General features: G+C 40.8%; 2 protein-coding genes across 4 annotated transcripts; both read left to right on the top strand.

Moving 5' to 3' along the window:
• Nucleotides 1-15: 15 nt before the first annotated feature.
• Nucleotides 16-13,256, top strand: LOC5570748 (transcription factor grauzone). 2 transcript variants are annotated; one of them, XM_021838101.1, is made up of 5 exons: nt 16-141; nt 10,508-10,624; nt 10,686-12,845; nt 12,911-13,104; nt 13,159-13,256. In XM_021838101.1, the coding sequence occupies exons 2-4, from the start codon at nt 10,514-10,516 to the stop codon at nt 13,091-13,093; spliced, it is 2,454 nt and encodes an 817-aa protein (XP_021693793.1). In that variant the 5' UTR covers nt 16-141; nt 10,508-10,513; the 3' UTR covers nt 13,094-13,104; nt 13,159-13,256. The 2 variants fall into 2 exon arrangements, with proteins under 2 accessions (XP_021693793.1, XP_021693789.1); XM_021838097.1 differs by lacking the exon at nt 13,159-13,256 and having other exon boundaries at nt 12,911-13,151.
• Nucleotides 13,257-19,325: 6,069 nt separating this feature from the next.
• On the top strand, nt 19,326-23,117 carry LOC5564375 (transcription factor grauzone). Of its 2 annotated transcripts, none has more exons than XM_021838110.1 (4): nt 19,326-19,452; nt 20,970-21,086; nt 21,149-22,825; nt 22,888-23,117. In XM_021838110.1, exons 2-4 carry the CDS (start codon nt 20,976-20,978, stop codon nt 23,068-23,070), a joined length of 1,971 nt encoding a protein of 656 aa, XP_021693802.1. In that variant the 5' UTR covers nt 19,326-19,452; nt 20,970-20,975; the 3' UTR covers nt 23,071-23,117. The 2 variants fall into 2 exon arrangements, with proteins under 2 accessions (XP_021693802.1, XP_021693807.1); XM_021838115.1 differs by lacking the exon at nt 19,326-19,452 and adding an exon at nt 20,805-20,825 and having other exon boundaries at nt 22,888-23,106.
• The last annotated feature ends 664 nt before the right edge of the window (nt 23,118-23,781 follow it).

Genomic DNA, 23,781 nt, shown 5'->3' with positions numbered 1-23,781 from the left:
ACATACATTTGGCATCACTGGTTGTGTTTTCGGCTGTAAAGTTCTAAACAAAAGCGGAAGAAAAATTTGCTAAATTTTCAATTCATAAATAAATAGTGAAATCGCCGGCTTATTAGTGTCGTTTGCTGATAATAAAATCAGGTAAGAAGTGTAGTTTTAGGAATTTGCGATTGTTTTGACCAATTAATTGAATTTATGGAGAAAAAGGGAAGACTAGATTTCTGTTTATTTACAGTCTTTCTCTGTGCTAGGGTAGGGTTCCCTAATTTGGTACGAACGAACGGAAATTTTACCGATTTGAAATTGCCAGACAAACCTAAGGTGGAGGTGATTGGTCACTTGCTGGTGGCAGAGCTGCCAGATGATTTGATAGAAAATCTGTATCCTCCAGGTTAGAAAATCTGTGCTCCATACAAAAAAATCTGTGTCCATTCAAAAATTGTTGAAAGAAAATCTGTGTTCCATACAAATTGAATCTGTGTCAGAATAAGAAAATCTGTGTAATACAGATAAATCTGTATATGTGGCAGCCCTGGCTGGTGGTGGACCTATGGACCTTTGCATGGGTTCACTAATTTGACGTTTGAGCGGTGCCAAATTCACTTGTTGCCATGACCACGTAGATAACACGGCACCGCTGAAACGTCAAATAATGAACTCGTGCATTGGTTCATTGATCAAGTTTTCAGATCCATTTTCAAATGGATCTTTTCGGTTCTACAGATTTGTGCTCATGAAAATTTGAGGTTTGACTTCGATTCATCTTCACCTGAATAGGGTCCTAAAGCCCTGTCCTAATTTTAGTACTAAACGCTTAGGTTTAGTCCAGAAATACATGTTTACTAAATTTTTAAATAATTCTCGTTGGTGCAGGTAAAAAAAAAACTTTTTTTAAACAAAAACCGTTTGTCATACCCCTTGGTTTAAACTCAAATTTTGGGTATATTTTGTTTTTTTTTAATGGCAGATAGGAAGGATACACAGGAAAAAAAATCTGTGGTAAAACTTACTATTTCAGCTGACTATGCCCATTCTTAAAACTACCATGAAATTTCTGATCAAATTACGATCAAATTACTATGTTTACAGACTGAAATTATTTTACGGATTCCTCAACAGCTGAACAGTTGGGCGAAATTACGGTGTTTTATTTCACCGAACTGTTGAGCTTTTGAGATTACGGTGAAATTCACCGATTTCCGGTAAAATGAGCTTAGTGTGTATGGTAAATCCCACCACTTTACTGACAGAAATAATTTTCATTAATCTGATTTTGACGACAGACATGGTAAAATCATGGTCTGCTGAAAATAGTGGTTTTTGCGCTCGTGTACATACACGTTACATGTCACCAACATTACTTCAAGAATGCTGGTTGAAAATATAAACAAAGATCAGCTGTTCCCAGCAAAATCAAACGGCAGTATTTTTAACCAGCAAATTTGCGTACGTGTTCGTGACACCACTCGGCGAGAGCTCAATGGATCATTGAATGTAGTTTGACAGAACAGCAATGCTGTCACAATGTTAAATCCCATATACAGTGGCGCCTTTGTTTTGATGCGGTGAGCACTTGCAAAAACTATCTTCAATGATCCATTGCTGTTAAAAAATAACAATTATATCGTACAAAGATTTATGAAAATGTTGTATGTTTTTATTCACCCCGCAATGGGGCGAATAGAAACACTGTTCAGTAAATATCAATACTTTTTACATTTTAATGGAAAAATAAACACATTTTTAAGTGCATCTTGAAGAAATATCAACATGTATTTACTTAGTGAAGAAAAAAATTAAATTTTTTAAAACTAAGTTCAATTTTCGATCATTTTTGAAATCTGCCAAAATGGCGGATGTTTCAAGATATCAGAAATGATTGAGATTTCAATATTTTCTTCCCAATTTGTTAATAAGAAATATAGCAAAATTTTTAATTTGAAAATAATACAACGGACTTACACTTTTTGATGTTCAATTTTATGCCGTTTTCCACGCACCACAGCTCGAGTTCCTTTATATCTGCTTGTAGCGCACAGCAGTCCAGATGAGATGCTATAGTTCTGTATATTTTTAAATCGTCAGCGTAGAACAACTTTCCCGATTTCAGTCGGAAGCACAGGTCGTATATAAACAATATGAAAATCAGTGGCCCCAGAACACTTCCCTGAGGAACGCCAGAAGCAATAGAGAAAACGCTAGAGTGTGTGCCATATTATTCGCGTAATTAAAAGAAAACCGAAAAAAAAATAAAAAATTCTCAAAAACACCAAAATATACCTCTCTGAAATTTTGACATTCGTTTCATCAAGTATTGTTCAATGTTGCTTCAAAATTTAAGCTTGCAATTTTTTGCGCTTTTAGAGATATTAAGGTTCAAAAATTGCTCTATTTTTCAAGTTTTTCATTATTTCTCAATTTTTATGCGTCGTTTTATTAATTTTTTTCCACCAGAGCTTCTGTTTTTTATATATTTATCATCGAAAAATATTATATGACATGATTCTTAGGAAAAATGTCAAATTTGGTGAAAAAAATTGTTTATTTTTCACTAATTTGGTCTACTTTTGCCAATAACTCGAAAACAGTAGACTGTGGAATTTTGACGTCTTCGAAAGAGTTGTTTGTTTTACCAAAATGAACAACTTTGCCGAACATGCCAAGCTTCTAGAACGTCACAGTATAAAGTTAGATTGTAGCGCCACCTATGCGGACGATTTACGAACTATCCGTTTATGTCAGTAGATGGTCCTCGTTGTTGCAAAAAACTTTGCCGAAGACACCAAATACCGGAAACGCTTCGTTACTGAGTTATTAATTTTGTCCCGCCAGATTGCGTCCCTGGCCCATAGTGCAATGTAGGCGAAGGTAGATTGAGTATTTTCGTCCCTGTCTGGAACCATGTTCAATGCAGATTCAACTTCACCCAAAGGATTCACAATCCAGTTGGAGCATTCCAGCTCTGGTTGAAAATCTCCACCCTGAATGTTAATTATATTTGCGCAGACTTCATTCTTTAATTTCTCCAGAACATACAGACACTGATCTGATCTTTCTTGGCTACGTTGATCTTGACCGGTTAAATGTTCGCTACATCCCGAATCAAGCTTGATTCTTCGTTCTTCTGATAACTTCTATAGCAGACAACAAAACTTACGGACTTCGGCTCATAATCACAGTCCTTCTTCATGTGCCCTCGTTCTCCACACTTGTGACATCTTCCCGAAAACTTCTAGAGACTTATTCGGGTTCATTCTCACGCCACTCGTAGAATAAGCCCAATTGTTTCCTGAACACGCTGCAGACGATCTGTGATACCAAATCACCTTCACCAACCCATCGAATTCTGTTGAATGACTCCGCATGTCCGAACCTTCTGTCATCCTCACCCTAGCGATTTGCTTCCGAATCAGAGTTTGACTTGCAATGGATATCTTGGCAAATGTTGTTTGAAAACTCTCCCACATCATCTTCACGGTAGTCTTGTCAGAGTTTCTCATGAAGTTCCAACATGGGATTCCTCCAGAAATTCTTTCATATGTTTCTCTACGATTTCCTTCATCTTTTCCTGCAGGAATGCCTTCAAAGAAACTTTTGAGATGCCTTTAAAGAGTCTGTGGAAATACCTTCCATGTGGATTGTTTTCCACACATTCATCCAATGAATTCTTCTTAAATCCATACACGCATTCCTTCAAAAATTCCTGCAACGTGATCTCCAGGGATTCCTCAAGGAATTCTTCAAACAATCATTCCTCGATACTCCCAAGAATTCTTGCACGATCTCGAATGGTGCAGCAAGCTGTTCCTCAATATATTCCATCAAAAACTCTTTCAGATATTTTTCCAGAGATCTAATGACTAATATCTACAGGAATTCCTCCACGAATTCATATAGGGATTTCACCAGCAATTATCGCAACTACACATTATTAAATCCGCTTGAGCGGTAGAAAAACAATGTTTCACAGCTTAAAGAGGATACTCGAGAACAGGTTAAATTAACCACCGGAGAAACAGAGGACTTTAAGAATTTCACTTTGAATATTCCCTAAATTTCGGAGCTGTGATAAAAAACGTCTAACACCTTTGATGTCTGGAATACAAGAGAACGACCGACAGCCGTCGGATCTTTTATTTGACGTTTAAGCTATAACTTTTTTATGGAAATACACGTTCGCTGAACGGTAATGATTTCGATTACAAATTAATCCTATTTGTTTTATAGCAAATGCACTCAGAAAATAACCATATCGATGGATACATCAATCCTTCCCTTTTTAAGAAAAATGAACTAGAAAATCAGGAAATTAATATCTAATAACTTTTACAATAATTCTTAGAACCGTTATTCAAAAATTATAATACTTGAATTTACCTTTGAAATTATTTCTTCGCGTCCTTTTCGAACGCCGGGGCTGACCATCGAGCGCCAAATTCATTTCCAACTTTCGTTTTCGATTCGGCTTAACCGATGATGTTTTGACTCCCTCCTCAGCTCGTTCCAATTCACACTTCCGAAATCCTCGGAAGGGCTCTTCATGTCGCTTGTTCCTTGTGGTGGTTGTGGTGGTAATGGATCAGGATTATCGACATTGGGATCGACATGTACCACCAACCTCCGACGTACCGACTTGTTCGTTTCATTGGCGATGCGAATTTGACTTCTGTGTGCTGTTGTTGTTATTCCGTTTCCAATCGTAATCTGCAAAATATTTTTACAAACACGTTTTAGAAAATAAACTTTTAACCATTTGGCTTGGTGATGTGGATCATGGTTTTTGTACCACAGTACATCACCCGGCATCAGACTGTCCAAGGGATCATTATTAACCCCTGTAAAATCATCATTGTTAGGTCTGGTACATATTTCATCATTTCGGTTATTTGCTTTAGTTACTTCGTTATGATTGTTAGTATTTCGCCTTGGATTAATCAAATCGATAAAAAATTTAGGGGTATATGCTAAAACTTTTTCAGAAGGTAGGAAACCCTCCATCGTTGAGCTATTGTTTCTAAAATTTATTAAGAATAAGCTAATCGAATCCTCTAATTCCAATTTCATATATTCTGGGTCAAGTAGCAACTTTTTTAAGACTCGAACGAGTCTCTCTGCCTGGCCATTACTAGCAGGATTGTATGGAGGACTCTTCAGGACCCTTATTCCTTGCCTTTCAAGAAAGTTCTTAAAATCAAATGCATTGAATGGAGGACCGTTGTCAGATACTAAAGTGTTTGGAAAACCAAACCTTGCAAAATATGCTAATAATTTCTTCCTCACTTTTGTACACGATGTGCCATCTTTCATCCACTCAAATTCCACCCACTTTGAAAAGCTGATCAATAAGAAAACGTGTTGCTTGAAATAAAAAAAGTCAATGTGTACTCTACCAAATGGTCTTGTGGAAGGTGTCCATTTAGATTCAATTTTCTGCTTTGGGTACGCTGCCATACTAGCACACGCATCACATTCGCTAACAAACTTTTCAACATCAGCATTTATTCCGTACCAGTACACTGAGCGTCTTGCCAGCTGCTTCATCCTCACAATTCCAACATGATTGGCATGTAACAGTTTAAAAAAAAAAATCCTGCAATTGTTGCGGAATTATTACTCTGTTCTGGTAAAGCAAACATCCTTCCATTATTTCCAAATCATGTTGATTTTCAAAAATATCCACAAAACGTTTATCTAGTCTTCGAGGCCAACCATGGCGCATAAATCTTATGATTTTTTGCAAGAATGAGTCAGTTTTTGTTTGTTTTGCAATATCCTCAAAATCAATTGGGAAATCATTACTGAAATTTATGTGTTTGATGCACTCTACATCTAGCTCTTTAGGAACCGACTGCTCCAATGGGAATCGCAAACAAAAATCGGCATTGCCCATTTTCGCAGAAGGCCTATACTGAATTTCAAAATCGTATATTGACAACTCCAGATCATAGCGCTGCAATCTTGTCACAAATATCGCATTTTTACCTTCTTTACCAAAAATTCCAACCAATGGCTTATGATCGGTAAATACCGTAAATTTCTGTCCATAAAGATATTTATGAAACTTTTTTATTGAGCACACAAGTGCCAGCGCTTCCAAATGGAGAATTGGATATTTCTTATGAGCTGAATTGAGTGAAAATGAAGCGAAACCAATGGGTTTCTCCACACCATCAATAGAATGCGCAATAACTCCGCCAAGTCCATAGCCTGAAGCATCAGAGACAATCACAATCGGTTTTCTTGGATCATAAAATTCAAGAAAATCTGTTTCAAGCAGTAAATTCTACGCGTTTTCAAAAGCTCTGTTGCAATCTTCATTCCAGATAAATTTAACGTCGGTCTTCAACAAATATAACAAATATAAACAATATATTGAGGATTTTGCCCTCTAATAGACTCACACCCAAACAATTTTGTCACGCCAAAATATTCTCCCACCATGTTTGCCATATATTGGATGGCGTCGTAGCTAACAAAACCAACAAGTAACGCACATGTAACGCATTATGTTGGATTGTACATTGAATGCAAGTTGTGTGCTTCTATTAAAGTGCCATAGAAACTGACGTGTGAGTATTTATTTTTCCACGTTCAAAATGTGCATGAGAATCTATTCCTCAACAGAACGAACAATAACTTTGAAGACAAACCAGGAATGAATCGGTTGTAGTAATTGACGAGACCCAAAAATGATTTGAGCTCAGTTACATTGCTTGGAATTTTTGCATTTCTAATCGTGTCAATTTTACTTGCACACGGCGACAAACCCTTTTCGCTAATGATATGACCCAAATATTCCAAACTAGTTACAAAGAATTTACATTTGTCCCAATTTACCTTAATATTTGAGTAGATGAAAAAACCGAATTTAGTACTATACCATTTAATTCCACTAGAGTTTGTATCCTTTGACAGATACGCGTATTTCGACCTCAACTGTAAGGCCGTCTTCAGTGTCGTGTACTAGACTCGACTTCCTTAATATTTGCTTTAGACAATCTTTCTAAAACAAGATTTCACGTTATGCGATGCTTATATGTGGAAAGTTTCACGTATAAGATGGTGCGAAAAAGCCTTATGCGTACAAAAGTGGAGGCGATATACGTGCATTTTTATATGATGAAAAATAGCTTGCAATACGAGTGTATCGATTTTATTGCGAACTAATCTGTACTCTTATGCGACTTAATTTATGATAACAAAGTTCATTTGACAGCTGCTACGGATTGATCCGACTACCTTTGTATGAGTATACGGGGCGAAACAAAATGTACATATGCGAGGAAATTCATCAATTAAACGATTTCATCCACCATGTAGTGCGGGTGTGATGCAATTTGTATAAATTAACGACTTTGTTCGTAAACTGTTATGCGACTTCTGGTTGTCTGGGTACATACTCAATTCCCTGTAAAACTTGATCCATTATTTGTTGAAAAATAGATGCACTAGAAGAAGCCCCCTGTGGCAATCTATTGTAAGTAAAAAGACCTTTTATAGTGTTTATTACCATGAATTTCCTTGAGCGTTTTGTTAAAGATAACTGGGTATAAGCACCTTCTAAATCAAGTGCGCAAAATACTTTGCACCCTGCCAATCCAGCAAAAAAATCTTGAGCAACAGGTAAAGGGTAAGTTTTGGGAATAAGGAGTTTATTAATAGAAACTTTGCAATCGATTACTAATCGTATATCATTGTTCTTTTTTGTCACTACTATAACAGGAGATGCCCATTCACTAGTTTGTATAGGAGTTATAACCTTCTCCTTCTCCAACCTATCCAAATAATTTAAAACTTTATCCCTCAACCAGTAGGGAACGTCATAAGCTTTCCTAAAAATAGGTGCGTCTGTTTTTAAAACAAGTTCTGCTTCATAACCTCTAATAGGAGACGAAAAGTCTTTGATGAAAACATCAGGAAATTTAGCCTTAATCTCATTCTGCGAAACATTGTGTTTACCATCAATCACATTATTAACAGCTTCTAACTTGTCAAAATAATTACGCCAGTTGGGAAAGAAAACATCCAACCATGTTCTGCCTAAAAGAGGAATAAAACTATGTTCACAATCCAACACCAAAAAAAATAAAAATTGCTTTTTATCTCGAAATTCAACCGAAACAATCGCTTCCCCAGCAACTTTCAAACTGGAACCATTTACCACTATTAATTTCTTAGAACTCTTTTGAAGAGGAACATTTAACTTATCAAAAAATAGTTTTTTCCCATTTACAGACACAGAAGCTCCACTGTCGACTTCCATCCGTAGTGATTTCCCCTCAACCGTTAGTTCTAGTAAACATGGACTACTTATTTTGTTAATTGAAGTAACATTCATACAACTCAATTCACCTTTGTCTGCGTCATCACTATCGTCATCCCAAGTCCTACCCATCCGACTCATCATACCAGATAACTTGTTATCCACACTTGGGCCAGATCGTTCCATATCGATGTTGTTTACTGGGTCTCTCCTCAACTGCTTTAGCGCGAAGCACTTCCTTTTAACATGGCCTCGTGCACCACAGTAGCTGCACACTCTTTGGTCAATTACAGGTTCCTCGCCATCCTTCCATTCCCTAGGATAAACCGGTGCATCTTTGTATTTACGCTGTTGGTCCTGGAACCGCACCTGCTTCGAATCTCTGGATTGCGAAAGATGATTGAAACGATTGTTGTACCTGTTGTACGGCTTTGTGCTGCGCGGTGGAGAAGGCTGCGGTTGCTTGTACCCTAATCGACTTTTCACCGGTCCACGACCTCGAGCCAAGCTTGTAATGCGCTGCAAAACTGCACCTCGCCCCCCTGTCAGGCTCCCTATGGAAGCAACCTGTGCGTCATTGTCGTCTTTTGTCAACGCTTTGGCATGAGACGCTGCCATCTCCCAAGTGGTGATAATTTTGCCATCTCCCAAGTTGGTGATATTTTTTTTTTGAGCTAAGTTAAATTTCTTTTCATCTTCAGCCAACAATTTTTGTTTCAAGGCTTCATCAGACAGTCCAATGAGAACGCGGTCAAGAATGCGACCATCTTTGTCCTCCTTGAAACCACAATACTCAGCTTGTAGTTTGAGCGAAAAAAGAAAATCACTGGCTGTTTCACCAGGCTGCTGCACCCGAGACCCGAATTTGTAGCATTGGATCAAAGCTGTATCAGTTTTGTCTAGCCTGTGTTTGAGTTTCTGAACTAATACATCGAGTGGGGCTTCGTCAAGCAACTGTTCGCTGAGATATAAATTGTGTGCTACTTCAAAAAGATATTCGCCTCCCAAAAGAAACACCTGGTCTTTTTTGCTCTCATCCGCCACTTTGTTAATGCGAAAATGATACCCTAGCCGTTTGAACCAGGATGCGAAAGATTGCCCTTTGCGGTATGGGTCAATATTCGGGGCCACGTAAGACATTTTACAAAATTCGCTTTCAACAATTGCTGACAAAATAATCAAAATCACTAATCACACCGCTAATTTCGAATAAAAAAAAATCGTTCGGTTCACTTTCAGCTACACTTGTTTCAACTAAATAGGAATAAAAGATAGAACAAAAACATTCATCAAATCTACGAAACAATTAGCTTATACAACCTACACAATGGGTATAGCCTAATCCCTTTCTTCCAAAGCAAAAGAAATTATTGAGCGTAGTTTTGCACTTCAAAATGGCGTGTGCCTAACACAAAAAAGAAACGTGCCTGGTAGAAAACTTTTTTTTCTTACCTCTACCAAATCCACGCTCCGGCTCCGGGGAAATGCGATCCCTCTTACTTTGAATCTGCTCCCGTGCGAAAATGATGCAATCCGCCACCGTGAAGGTTAGATCCCGTTTCGAAGGTCGAAGGTCCAGCCGCCGCTTGAGCAGTAGAAATATCTTCCGTCGACGCCCTTTTCCAGCGAGGTTATAACCACTGTCACTGTACTGCCTTTTCCTTTTTCCTCGTCGCCAAATATTAAATCCGCTTTAGCGGTAGAAAAACGGTGTTTCACGGCTTAAAGAGGATACTCGAGAACAGGTTAAATTAACCACCGGAGAAACAGAGGACTTTAAGAATTTCACTTTCAATATTCCCTAAATTTCGGAGCTGTGATAAAAAACGTCTAACACCTTTGATGTCTGGAATACAAGAGAACGACCGACAGCCGTCGGATTGACGTTTAAGCTATAACTTTTTTATGGAAATACACGATCGCTGAACTGTAATGATTTCGATTACAAATTAATCCTATTTGTTTTATAGCAAATGCACTCAGAAAATAACCATATCGATGGATACATCACACATTTGGTCATCAATGGCTTTTGGGGCGAGAGCATGAATTAAGCGATAATTGTTTTTTGTCCAAAAGTTGTAAATATTTTTTTGTATATGAAAGTTTACATTTTTTTAGCATATTTTCAAATATTTTATCTAAATACAGAAACAAATCGTGTTGAAATTGATTTGATTAAAATTTCAAAATTATTGTGAAATATAGTACAACCTTCCACAATTCTTCCCATTGTTCCTACAGATAGCAATGTCGGATTGTCTGACATGTGCCAAGCTCACTGAGGGCGTCGATCAATCGCTCGCGATTGTTGCGAACAAAAAAATTCAAAATGCATTGAGCAAGCATTTTTGGTTTGGTGTAAGTACTACACGTGGTCATAAATGGTTTTTTGAACTTCAAGAGAGTAATTTCTTCGCAGGAAAACCAATACCTCAAAAGTACCATATGTTATCCATGCTGGCACAAGATTGAAGACTTCCATCGATTCTATTGTGAAGTCGAAGAGCTACATTCAAAACAGTTATTTCCCCACATACAGTTGCTGGAGTTGAAACAAGAGAATGCCGAGCCTGATTTCGCTCCGGAACAATCCGATGATGATGTTGAGTGTGTGGTCGAAAGTGAAGATCCTTGCGACGTTGGCGAACAAAAAATCATTGAATCACAGCCTGAAATTAGGGAAACAGTTAAACGTCCCCGATTGCAGAAGAATGAACTGGATGTGGTTCAGGAGTACGTATCGCAAAATGTGATTTTGGACTGCGACACATGCTCCAAACGATGTACAACGTTTGAAACTTTACAAAGGCATTCCATGATGGAACACGCGAGGAAAGCAACTGTGCTGTGTTGCAATCTCAAATTTACGAATACTTACCGATTCGTAGACCATATGAGGTTCCACATGGATCCAAGCCAATTCAAATGTTCTCATTGCACCAAGGAGTTTGGAAACAGAGAGGCACTCAAAAGACACACCCGACTTGCTCATGCCTACGAGCAACAAAAAACTACGAGTGCTAAGGAAGAAGATGAGCCCAACGAAACCAATACTGCAACTGTAGTCGATGAGTCAGTTCGCGAGGATCAAAGTACCGATGAGTCAAGCGAGAAGGTGCAAAGTGGGAATGAGCCAGAGGATATGGCACATAGTGACGATGTGCCAGGCGATACGGTGCAAAGTGACGGTGAACCAGGTGACAAGGTGGAAATCGAAGATGAATCAGATGATGAGAAATCAATTGACAATGATCCAAGTGACAACGATGAAGACTATGAGCAGGAAAGCGATAGTTCTGTAGAATCAATCAGTTCCGGAAGTGATGAAGACTACGATGCGGATAATTCTAAACGAAACGAAAGAAAACTTAGAAAATATACGAAGACGTCGGAAGAGGAATCGGTTGCGATTCAGGAATATGTGTCGAAAAATTTAACACTGAATTGTGATACATGTTCAGAGCGATACACAATATTCAAAGACTTGCAGAGGCATTCTCTTGATACACACGGGAAGCCAGCAACTGTACTCTGCTGCAATAGAAAACTTTTGAACAGCTATCGTTTCGATGATCATATCCGATATCATTTGAATCCAGATCGATTTGAATGTTCCCAGTGCTCTAGAAAATGTCCCAATCGGGAAGCACTGAGCAGACACATTCAAACAAAGCACACACCAGACGAAGAAAAGACGCATGCATGTGAAGTGTGCAACAAGAAATTCACTACAAAACATAATTTAACAAAACATGCATTAATCCACGAGGAATCAGTTCAAAAACCAGCTCGGAAACGTCGCTTGCGGGAAACTGCAAAACACGATAAGATGATTGCAGAAAATGTTACATTGGAGTGCGATTCGTGCCAGGAAAAACACACCTCGTTCGTGACATTGCAACAACATTCAAAGGCAGAGCATAAGAAACATGCCGTTGTTTTCTGCTGCGGTTTGAAGTTTCACAGGAAACCACTGCTCATCGATCATCTTTACTTTCATCTGGAACCAACCAGGTTCCAGTGTAAAATCTGTCATAAAAATTTACATCACACTCGATCTCTGAAGTGGCACATGGACAAATACCACGCACCGGAGGAATCAAGAACACTCCAATGCAGTAAGTGTCCGAAGATGTTCACTCACCAAAGATTCTTGGTGCTTCACGAACAATATCACAACCGAAAATGGCACTGTAAAATCTGTGATAAACGATTCATCTATGAGGCCGTCCTAAAGCAGCATCACAAATCAGTGCATACCAAAGAGCTACAGTACGTGTGCCACGTGTGCGCTAAGACGTTCCACATTTACTCTTCATACCGGTCACATTTGCTAACGCATGACGAATCGGCCAAGAAGAAACCACAGAAACCTCGGGTACAGTGTCAAATTTGCAACACCTGGACCTTGAAGCTGTCCCGTCACATGCGGTTGCACGCAGGAACACGAACTTGCGAAATTTGCGGCGAGGAGTGCAAGAATCATTTTACGTACCGGTATCACATGAAGAATCACCAAACGGGTGACTTCATCTGCTCGGTATGTGGCAAGAGCTTCAAGAGAGAAATCGGATGGAAGGTAGGTTTGGGATAACTTTTCTGAAAGTTTGTAGGCATCTGAAGCTTAACGCATCTGCATTTCAGGAACACATGGCATCGCACACGGGTGATGTGCTGTACAGTTGCGATTTTTGCGACCGAACATTCAACTCGAACGCCAACAGGGCGTCACATCGCAAGAAGATGCACCCGCAGCAGTGGCTCGAGGATAAGTTGAAGAAGAGGGCGGCAAAAATGGCTCCGGTTGATGAACCGGCGCAGTCGTGAAACGGATTGAAGTCGTAAAATGCCATCAGATGTGTATAAATGTGTTAATTTATGTTTTTTTGCAGATATTGATTCCGATCATGGTTATGAAGATTCCCCGATAAAACTTTGTACAAAAATGAGCTGAAAACTGAACTTTAAGTGACATGCAATCTCGAAGTAATTTCATGTCGGATGATTTAACAGCTGGCTTAGGACATCTAAGGCTGAGTTATAAATCGTATGATGAGTTACATAACTTATGTAACTCCCCTGTTGAAGATATCCTTCTCAAGATATTTGGGACGTCCAGTTAGTCTGCAGTAATGTCTAGAGATTTTGTTTTCAAAACCCTGCGAATGGATAGATGAGCCCTCCAGAGAAAGAACTACATACATTCTCCGTCTATATCGGAAATCTATACTTATCCACAAGATCGCGGACTCGCATTTGGACTTCATCAAGGGAAAGGCTTCGCCAAAAGCAATCTGGTCTACGTTGGAGCGACTCTTCGAGAAGAAAGGTGTAGCTGGTATATTCTATCTGTTGAAGCTGATGTGTAGTAACCCGCGACTTATGTTAGCTACGCAATCAGATCCTTAGCTACGCCATTAACCTTAGAAACCTAAGCTTGTTATTTTAAATAAATATTCATTATTCTTCCAACCTTCGAACCAGAAGCACCTATTTTATTCAAGCTCTGCTAGAGGTTATGAGCCCAGCCGGTAACCGGAAGAAGATTTCAAAAATTCAAGATGGCATCACCAACGGGAGCAAGTTCCGGATCTCAAGCTGGCGGCGGAAACGGCAGTCGACCTGGAGCAGGAAGCGTTCGAGTTACGACGGGGTCCGTGGCGATGCCGGCCATAGAGAAGTCGAAGGGACGCGAAAATTATTCCACCTGGGCATTCGAGATGCGGATGATATTGATTCGAGAGGGAAACTGGTGTGCCATCGAACCGGCGAAAGGTGAAGTTGTAGCTGCTGATGTCAAGATGCGTGCGCTGGCGACAATCTGTCTCAGTCTGAAGAGCTTGGACTGTGGATATGGACCAGATGGGTGACGAGCAGATTTTCATGGTCCAGCCCGAAGGATTCGCGGTTCCAAATGGCAAGGTCTGCAAGCTGAACAAGGCTTTATACGGTCTGAAGCAATCGAGCCGAGTATGGAATGGGAAGCTGGACGAGGTGCTGCGAGAATTCGGCCTGCAAAGATCGCGAGTAGACACCTGCCTGTATTGGATGCTGGATGGAGAGAAAATGCTTTTCGTGACGATATACGTAGACGACCTGTTGATATTCACAAACGACCAACGATTGAAGAAGAGGCTAAAGGATTTTTTGATGCAACGATTTAAAATGAAGGACTTGGGTGAGGCCACACACTGCCTTGACATTCGGATCCAGCGGGATCGACGTGAAGGGAAGCTTTCGTTGGACCAACAGGCGTATATTGAGGAAATCTTTCGTCGTTTTAGAAGACTGAAAGAGAGAAAATGGAGATGAGAGATGTGCCGTACAAAGAAGCAGTAGGATGTTTGTCGTTCGTGGCCCAGACAACTCGACCCGACATTGCGTTTGCTGTGAATGCGGTAAGCCAATTTTCATCGAACCCTGGCAGGCAGCATTGGGAAGCTGTTAAGCGTATCATCCGATACCTGAAGGGCACGGCTACGAAGATATTACAATACAAGAGGGACGAGAAAGGACAACTGGTCGGATATAGCGATGCCGATTGGGGAGGAGAGCCGCAGATCGACAACCGGCTACGTCTTTACGATGCAGGGTGCTGCCATAGCCTGGAATGTGAAGCCGACCGTAGCACTTTCGTCATGCGAGGCGGAGTATATGGCGCTCTCCCGGAGCATTCAAGAAGCCATGTGGTGGAGCAATCTTCGGTCGGAATTCACCGACGTTGGACCGGTTCCGATGTTCTGCGACAACCAGTCAGCAATCAGCATCGCAGGCAACGGATCCTATAATCCCAGGACGAAGCATGTTAGCATCCGCTATCATTTCGTGCACGAGAGTTTAGAGAACGGCGTGGTCAAACTTGGCTACACGCCCACTTCGAGTCAACCGGCAGATGGATTCACCAAACCGCTGGCTACACCTAACCAGCAGAAGTTTTGTCATTTTATAGGCGTCGCAGATTAGGGAGAAGTGATGTGTAGTAACCCGCGACTTATGTTAGCTACGCAATCAGATCCTTAGCTACGCCATTAACCTTAGAAACCTAAGCTTGTTATTTTAGATAAATATTCATTAGTCTTCCAACCTTCGAACCAGAAGCACCTATTTTATTCAAGCTCTGCTAGAGAAGCAAATGTCGGTCATGAGGTACGATGAATCTCGCTCCCCTGGAAGAACACGTTGTTGCCTTCGAGAAGAACGTTCGTGACTTGGAGTCGGCTGGTGTTAAATTCGACGAGAAGGTAATAGTCTTCAACCTGCTGCAATCGATGCCCAAGTCCTACGAGCAGCTGATAACGGTGCTAGAAACCTTGCCAAGTGGAACAAAGTTCTTTGGAATTTGTGAAGACAAGACAGCTGAGTTGAAGTTCGGAATCCGGCACGGCGTTTTCTGGGAAAAGCGGAAAATTTAATTTCAATAATCACGCATGTGGCAAATCGGGACACAAGAGAGCAGATTGTCCGGGAAGCGGCAGCAATCGGGAATACAATCCAGGAAAGCTGTTTGGTAAGCAGAAGAAGAAGCCAAGGGAGAAGGCCAATGCGGCAAACACGCAACATTACATCGCATTTGTAAGTATCAACGACTCGTATAGCACGTGCGGCGGAAAATTCCGCTGGATACTCGATAGTGGCGCATCAGAGCATATGGTTGGAGATCGCAAGTATCTCAGCAATGTTTTTTTTTTAGTTTTAGAAGGTGGTAAATTACATTTACGAACTAACCCAGCGTTTCACGTTCGATATGAAGGCTAGTCATATCGACTTCGTCCATCGTGCGCCAGAGTGTCGGACTCTTTTATACCGACTAAAATCCACCTTCGCCCACGAGCCATTCCCCACGGAACTGCCTCTTGGCATTACTTCATGGGGGAGGCTATTGTGCTAACCGCTGCACTGCTCCTTGCTTCGCTTTCTGCGTGTGACTCACGTGCATCCTACGCTCCTGTACTTCCCTTGCTCTCTTCGTACTGCTGGCATCACGCCAGGGCCATGTTTCTACTGCTACGCTTCGTTACTCTGGTGCGACGTGTTTGGGGCTGGCATCTCGCCAGAGCCCTGCGCAAGTTTTGCGCCTGCTGCTAATCCTCCGATTCTCGAGTTCTCCAGGTTGGACCAGTTGGATGCCGAGGTCGGTCCAGCGATTCCGGTTGGAGGGTAGCTTCCGGTTCACTGGCGCACCGACGATCCAAAACTGGTGGTTGTCACGATCGCTACTCGGCATAGTCCCCGACGCTTCAACAGGCTGAATTGTCAAGCGCCAAGGTCGGTCCGACGATTCCGGCTGCCCCAACGATTCAGAGCCATGTGCTGTCCGCTGTGTTGAGTGCCGCTGCTCCTCTCGCCATCTTCGTTGTAAAAGAGACATCATCTGAACGATTGTCTTGTTTACCGCGTCCCATTTCTCTTCGTCAGCACACATTCGTTGGACGATATTGTGCACATTAACGTCATTGCCGACGACGGATGTCATCTCGGCTCGCTCATGCTCGAAGCGCGGACATTCGAAGACCACGTGCTCAGGGGTTTCGTCAACATCGCCGCACCCGGTGCATAACGGCGATCTTGCGTGTCCAAACCTATTGAGGTATTTCTTGAAACAGCCATGACCAGACAAAAACTGCGTCAAGTGGAAATTCACTTCTCCATGTTTTCTGTTTACCCACATCGACAGGCACGGAATCAGTCGGTGGGTCCATCTACCGTTCTCAGCGTTATCCCACTGCTGTGGCCATTTCCTCATGGTTTCATCCCGGGCTCTTTTCCAAATTCCCAGCGTGTGTCGATCCCTGTAGCACTCGCTGCCCTCTTCGAGTTGAAGGCTTATAGGGATCAATCCTGCAATCACACAGACTGCCTCCGACGATATCGTACGATACGCGCTCGCCACACGCATGGCCATCAGTCTAAACGTACTGTTCAGCGGTTCCTCTTCCTCTGCAGTGCTGCCACCCACATGGGGCCAGCGTATCTGAGTACCGACGTCGACACGCTCACCAGTAGTCGCTTCTTGCTGCTGCTGATCGCCAACCGTCTTACCTCAGCAATGTGTATCGCCTGGAACAACCGGTGGTTATTACAGTGGCAAAATCCGGACATCAGTTGGTAAGTGAATACGCTGGGGAGGTCTACGATGTTCTGTATGTTCTGGATTTGACTATGAATTTGTTTTCTGTGAAGAAAATCGGTGAACGTGGAATGCGTACTACCTTCACACGTGATGAAGCGTTTATCATCAAGGCTGACGGTTCACGAGTCTGCACGGCTACGAGGAAGGCTAAACTTTTCGAGCTTAACGTCGAGTTGATTCCACCAAGCGAGTCGGCTCTAGCTACTGATTCCAAAACGTAAAGAATTCTGTGGCATCGGCGTTATGGTCATATTGTGCATTCAGATTAGCTTTAGACCGAAGTTCATAAGAGAAATGAAATATCACCGAAAGTTGCAATACATATGCAAGGTTAAAAAAAAAAACATAAATCGTGTTTGATGAAAAAAACGACAGCTAAATGCAACATGTTGCAATTAGTGGAGTTGCAATAGAAAAGAACTTTTATAAACGAATGTTAAAAGTATTTTTTGAGGAGTCAAGACAGTGCAGCTGGGCCTTGAATAGGGTCCTAAAGCCCTGTCCCAATTTTAGTATCAAACGCTTAAGTTTAGGGCAGAAACACATGTTTACTCAATTTTCAAATGATTTTCATTGGTTTAAGTCAAAAAAACATGTTTTTTGTGATTTTTTAGATTTTGTCACACCCTTTGGTATAAACTCAAATTTTGGGTATATTTTGTTTTCCGTGTCCCTTCCGAAATGTCCAGGCCCATGACAACCATATATCGATACACAGTGTTCTTCGTAGCCAGGATGTCCCGGGCGATAAGTGAATATCGCCCACTGTCAGTTGTAAGAACTGTGAAAATAAAGACTATTGTTTTGTTTAATTGTTTGCTATGGTTTGATTATCAATTTTATAATGTGCCAAAAAGTTGAAGCACATTCAACATTTCGATGGTTTTGAAAGGAGAGCAAACGTTAAAAGGCATCCTGCAAGCCTCCAAGCAAGCAATCAGTGATTTGATTGCGAAACTTGCTCGATTATGGATCATAAACATCAAACAAAACTTCGCATTCTGATTACACTCTCGATTCAAATCACCCGAAAATGAGTAAACACATGGAGATGTTGACTACGCTAAAAGTAGTCCCATGCCATGGGCCTGGAAATGTCAGATGGGTTGTGTTAAAACTATAAGCCCTGTGGCATTTTTGTCGAAAAAGTGAATGTCAAACATGATCACAAGTGTCAAGGTTCATATTTAGAACCATTTTTAAAAATGTTATAACCGTTATTTGAGCTACACGCAGCGAACTGGACTATCGAATTTCATACATTTTGCCTTATGAAAGGTGGAACGATTAATGCAATACGAACGCTTTATGTATCGTTTTAGCATCACTTCACATCAAGGCGTCGATTGACGCGTAATGTACGCTCGGGCCTATCGATCGCAAGGTTCTTGGTTCGATTCCAGGTTGCCGCGTTAAACGTGTTTTGTTTTCAAATTCTGGTTTCATAAGGCAAATTTATGAATTTCAACCCGATTTCTTGTGGCGAATTTTCATAAGGGGTTCCTATGTTTATCGATAGTCCATTTGCCTGAGTGTAGAAAAATTGCTAATGTAGTTGCAAGAACATGCTCTTTCGTATTGTCGCACCGCCACCAAACCGGATCGCGCCAGTGAGACTCGCGACGCGCCTCAACTCGCCGCATTTTGAAATCAGTTTTTTAGTGTGGCGCTGCATTCTTACGATATTTATGAACACAGCGCACTATTCACATATTAGCTGCGACGCATGGGGCCCGAGAAAATAATAATTATAAATAAATGTTGGTCTTGATTTCTACCGGATACATAATATTATTAAATAAAAACAGTAATTCATTAAACATTTTAGGACTCAATTTACTTCGACCCTGACGATGCCGGCTTTAGTGGAGCAACCCTTCGGAAACGATAAAGTTATGACACAGACTTGGCATCACTGGTTTTGTTTATCAGCAGCAGTGTCAGTGTCTGGATTATTGTTTACATGTGGGCAGAAAAATTATCCCAAAATTGATAATTTGAAGTAGTGCATTGAAATTTAAAATATACTTATCAACTACTGTGGATATTTGTTCAGGTAAAAGTATAGTTTTATAGAACAGTAAAAATTTTCATTATGTTTTAAATTGAAGGGACATACGGAATTAGTTAATTATTTTCATCCTACATGGAAGAATTTAATACGAAATTTAAGCTTTTGTATATGCAAAATAGAATGCTATTAAACCAGAACCGCAGTAAAGAATTCAATAATATCTCATAGAATTTTATCCGAATTGTTGCAAAAATATTTATCCAATAATACTTATCAGGGCATCTTCAGCATGATTGGTAACTCTGATGAAAATTCAAGAGTGCTGTATTGTATTGAACAGTCGCTAAAAAGCATTCGAATGTCGGAATGGACATGGAAACGCGACCCCAATAAGAGAACTAGAGGATTATCGATTTAAAATATTTAAATCTTATCTAATATCAATGTATTCGAATCCTCTGAGCAGAATCTCAATAGAGAGACTTAAAAGTGGATGGAGTACCTTTTACCTTTTAATTCCGCCCCTAAATGCTTGTCTTTGCCAGATACGCGTATTTCGACTACAGCTTATGCTCGATAACTGGGCTGAGAGAACCTTCCAGTTAGCGAGCAGTGCTCGATAACTGGACTGCCATTCCAACGCACACACACATTCAAATAAAAATCGAGGGGGACTTAGATGCAAAGTTTTGGTTGGCGTCATTCGGTTTTGGAATCGCATCGTGTTCGTGTCATTCCGTCATTGAATTCGCGTTTTAATCGTACCGTCTTGTAAATTTTGAGGTGAATTAAACAGTTTTCGTTCCTGCAATGGACATCCCACCGGGCACCAACCGCAAACGGAAACAAAAAACCCTTACGTTGGTGGAAAAGTTAAAATTATCGACGATTTCGAAAGAGGAGGTGGATCGCACGAGTCGCTCGTTAGAAAATATGGCGTAGGATCTTCCTCGGTGACTCGCTTCCTAAAACACTAAATGAATATCAATAAACCAGTTAAGAACAAAGCAATAATAACTATTTGTGATTTATTTCTCATTTCGACATATTGCACATTGAATTGAAAAAAAAAATAAAATCTTAATGAAAAAAGACAAATTTACAATTAAAAAAATAATGCTAAAACCTTATTTTGCATTTGCACGCCCCTCGTCAGTTACGGGATGGTGAAAGTTTTTGACGTTTAACTGTTTTTTAACTGGGCTACAGCCCAGTTAGCGAGCACCCAGTTAAAAAGCAGCCCAGTTAAATAGCACCCAGTTATCGAGCATTAGCTGTACCACTTGCAGTCCTCTTCAGTGTCAGTTACTCGTATCCACTGTGGCATACGTGTAACTGACGCTGAAGAAGACTGAAAGTGGTAGTCGAAATACGCGTACCTGTCGAAGACAAGCATTTAGGGGCGGAATTAAAAGGTAAAAGGTACTCCATCTACTTTCAAGTCTCTCTAAACAAATCTCATTTGTTAGATGCGTGGATGCAAGTTTTCTGTATAAAAAGCTATGTACCACAATGATCAACGTGTTACTGGATTATCAATTTTATCATTCTTCCTACAGATCGCAATGCCTCATTGCCTAACGTGCGCCAAGTCCGTTGGGTACGATGACCAATCGTTTGCGATTGGAACCAACAAAGATATCCAAAATGCATTGTGCAAGCACTTTTGGTTCGGTGTAAGTACTACTTACGGTTGAGGTAAATGTTCCTGAATTTCAAAAGCGTGGTTTCTTCACAGGAAAACCAATATCTCAAAAGCACCATTTGTTGTCCATGTTGGTGCAAGATTGCAGATTTTCATCGATTCTATTGTGAAGTTGAAGAGATCCACTCCCAGCAGCTGTTTCCTCCGATAACGCTGTTGGAGATCAAACAAGAGCATGGTCAGCATGGTTTCGCTACTGAACAATCAGATACATATGAGGACAACGAAGGCGTAACATATGCGATCAATAAGGAAGAATTCAGTAAAGATGACGATGATGATTTCGAAGTCAAGGGAAATGATCATGGTTCAGAACCAGAGAAACTCACGAGCGATATAGAAGAAGACAACTTGAATACGATGAATTTTGCAGATGTAAGCTATGAAGCAGTCGACGTTGATGAAGACTGCGGGCGAGAAAGTGATGATTCGGAAGAACTAATCAACTCGGAAAATGATGATGAAAACGATGGTGAGGATGATTCCAGGCAAGATGAATCGAAACTTGATATACATACAAGAGCAACGGATGAGGAAATTCAAGAATATGTTTCAAAGAATTTACCATTGGATTGTAACACGTGCTCCGAACGATACACAACCTTCAGAGACTTGCAGAAGCATTCTAAGGAAAAACACGGAAGACCAGCAACGGTAACTTGCTGTAACCGAAAGCTTATGAACAGCTACCGATTCGATGATCATATTCAATATCATATGAATCCAAACCGATTTCAGTGTTCTGAGTGCTCCAGGAAATGCCCCAATCGAGAGGCCCTAAGCAGGCACATACGAAAGGTACACACACCGGGGGACAAAAAGATACACGAATGTCATGTTTGTCATAAAAAATTCACCTCGAAACATAATTTGAAGAAACACGTCACGATCCACGGTGAATCAATAGGACAAACAATCGACGAAAGTAGCTTGCCCAAGGAGGATATGGACCATGAAAAAATTATCGCAGAAAATGTTGCCCTGGAGTGCGATTCGTGTAAGGAAAAGTTCACTTCATATCAGGCGTTGCAAACACATTCGAAGAGTGAGCATCAGAAACAAGCTGTGGTTTTTTGTTGTGGTTCCAAGTTCTACAGAAAAGCGCTGCTAATCCAGCACATTTTCTTACACGTGGACCCAACCAGATTTCAGTGCAAGATCTGCCACAAACAGTTAGCTCAAGCCGAATCTCTGAAACGGCACATGGACAAAAATCACTCGCCGGAGGCGTCAAGAACGCTCAAATGCAGTATGTGTCCGAAGATGTTCACACACAAAAGGTTCTTGAACATTCACGAACGATACCACAATCGAAGCTGGCACTGTGAAATCTGTGATAAACGATTCATCTGTGAAGCTGTCCTCAAGCAGCACCATAAATCAATTCATACAAAAGAACTGAAGTACGTATGCCACGTGTGCGCCAGGACGTTCCACATCTACTCTTCGTATCGATCACATCTGCTAACGCACGACGAAACGGTCAAAAAGAAGCCACAGAAACCTCGGGAACAGTGTCAAATTTGCAACACCTGGACCTTGAAGCTGTCTCGTCACATGCGATTGCACGCCGGAACACGAACTTGCGAGATTTGCGGTGAGGAGTGCAAGAATCATTTTACCTACCAGTATCACATGAAGAATCATCAAACGGGCGACTTTGTTTGCTCCGTTTGTGGCAAGAGTTTCAAGAGAGAAATCGGATGGAAGGTAAGCTTTGGGCTATTATATTTTCGGATACATTATGGACAATTGACGCTTCTAATTTCAAGGAACACATGGCATCACACACGGGAGACGTGTTGTACAGTTGCGATTTCTGCGATCGAACGTTCAACTCGAACGCCAACAGGGCGTCACATCGCAAGAAGATGCACCCGCAGCAGTGGCTTGAAGACAAACTGAAAAAGAAGGCGGCCAAAACGGCACTCGCAGATGAATCTGCTCAATCTTAAAATGCCATTAGATTTGTATAAATGTGTGAATTTGTTAAATGCTTGCAGATATTGCTTCCGATCATTGTTATGAAGAAACCAAAAGAATATTTGATGTACAAAGATGCTGAAAAAGAGACTTCGACGGTAAGTTATCATCTACCGTAAGGACGCCATTCACCACTCATTTAACAGCATTTCAACACAATAAATTCTGTCAAAAATCGGTTTTTCGATATTTTTCGCAACTTTTTGCGCTAGACGCAAGGTAAAACATTTGTTTTTGTAGGAAAGAAGTTGAAATGTGAACAACGTATAATGATACCGTATAAAATGTATGTCAATGATACATGTGCAGGGCGCCATTCACCGCTCATCCCAAGTATGAGGCTCTATATACACAACTAGTTGGAACTAATTTACTTTCATTAGCTGGTTGTTACCTTTGTACTATAGTACAACAGCATATTAAAGCGTGGCAGCTTAGAAGCATTTTTCGATCTGCCATAATGAAATCATTGCTCAACTCATGTTTACCGCCTTAAACAGCTTAAAATTATTTTTCATAAATAGTTTATAATATTAAATCATATGAAGTTCATTCTGATATATTCCATTCTGGTATACTAATACATGCTGATGACTTTTATTGCGAAAATTTGTTAAAAATTTTCAAAATAATTCAATGAGCGGTGAATGGAGCATGAGCGGTGAATGGCGTCCTTACGGTAT

Source organism: Aedes aegypti, chromosome 1 (genome assembly GCF_002204515.2).
Source record: "Aedes aegypti strain LVP_AGWG chromosome 1, AaegL5.0 Primary Assembly, whole genome shotgun sequence".
NCBI lineage: Eukaryota > Metazoa > Arthropoda > Insecta > Diptera > Culicidae > Aedes > Aedes aegypti.
This window is presented reverse-complemented; position numbering and strand designations above follow the sequence as displayed.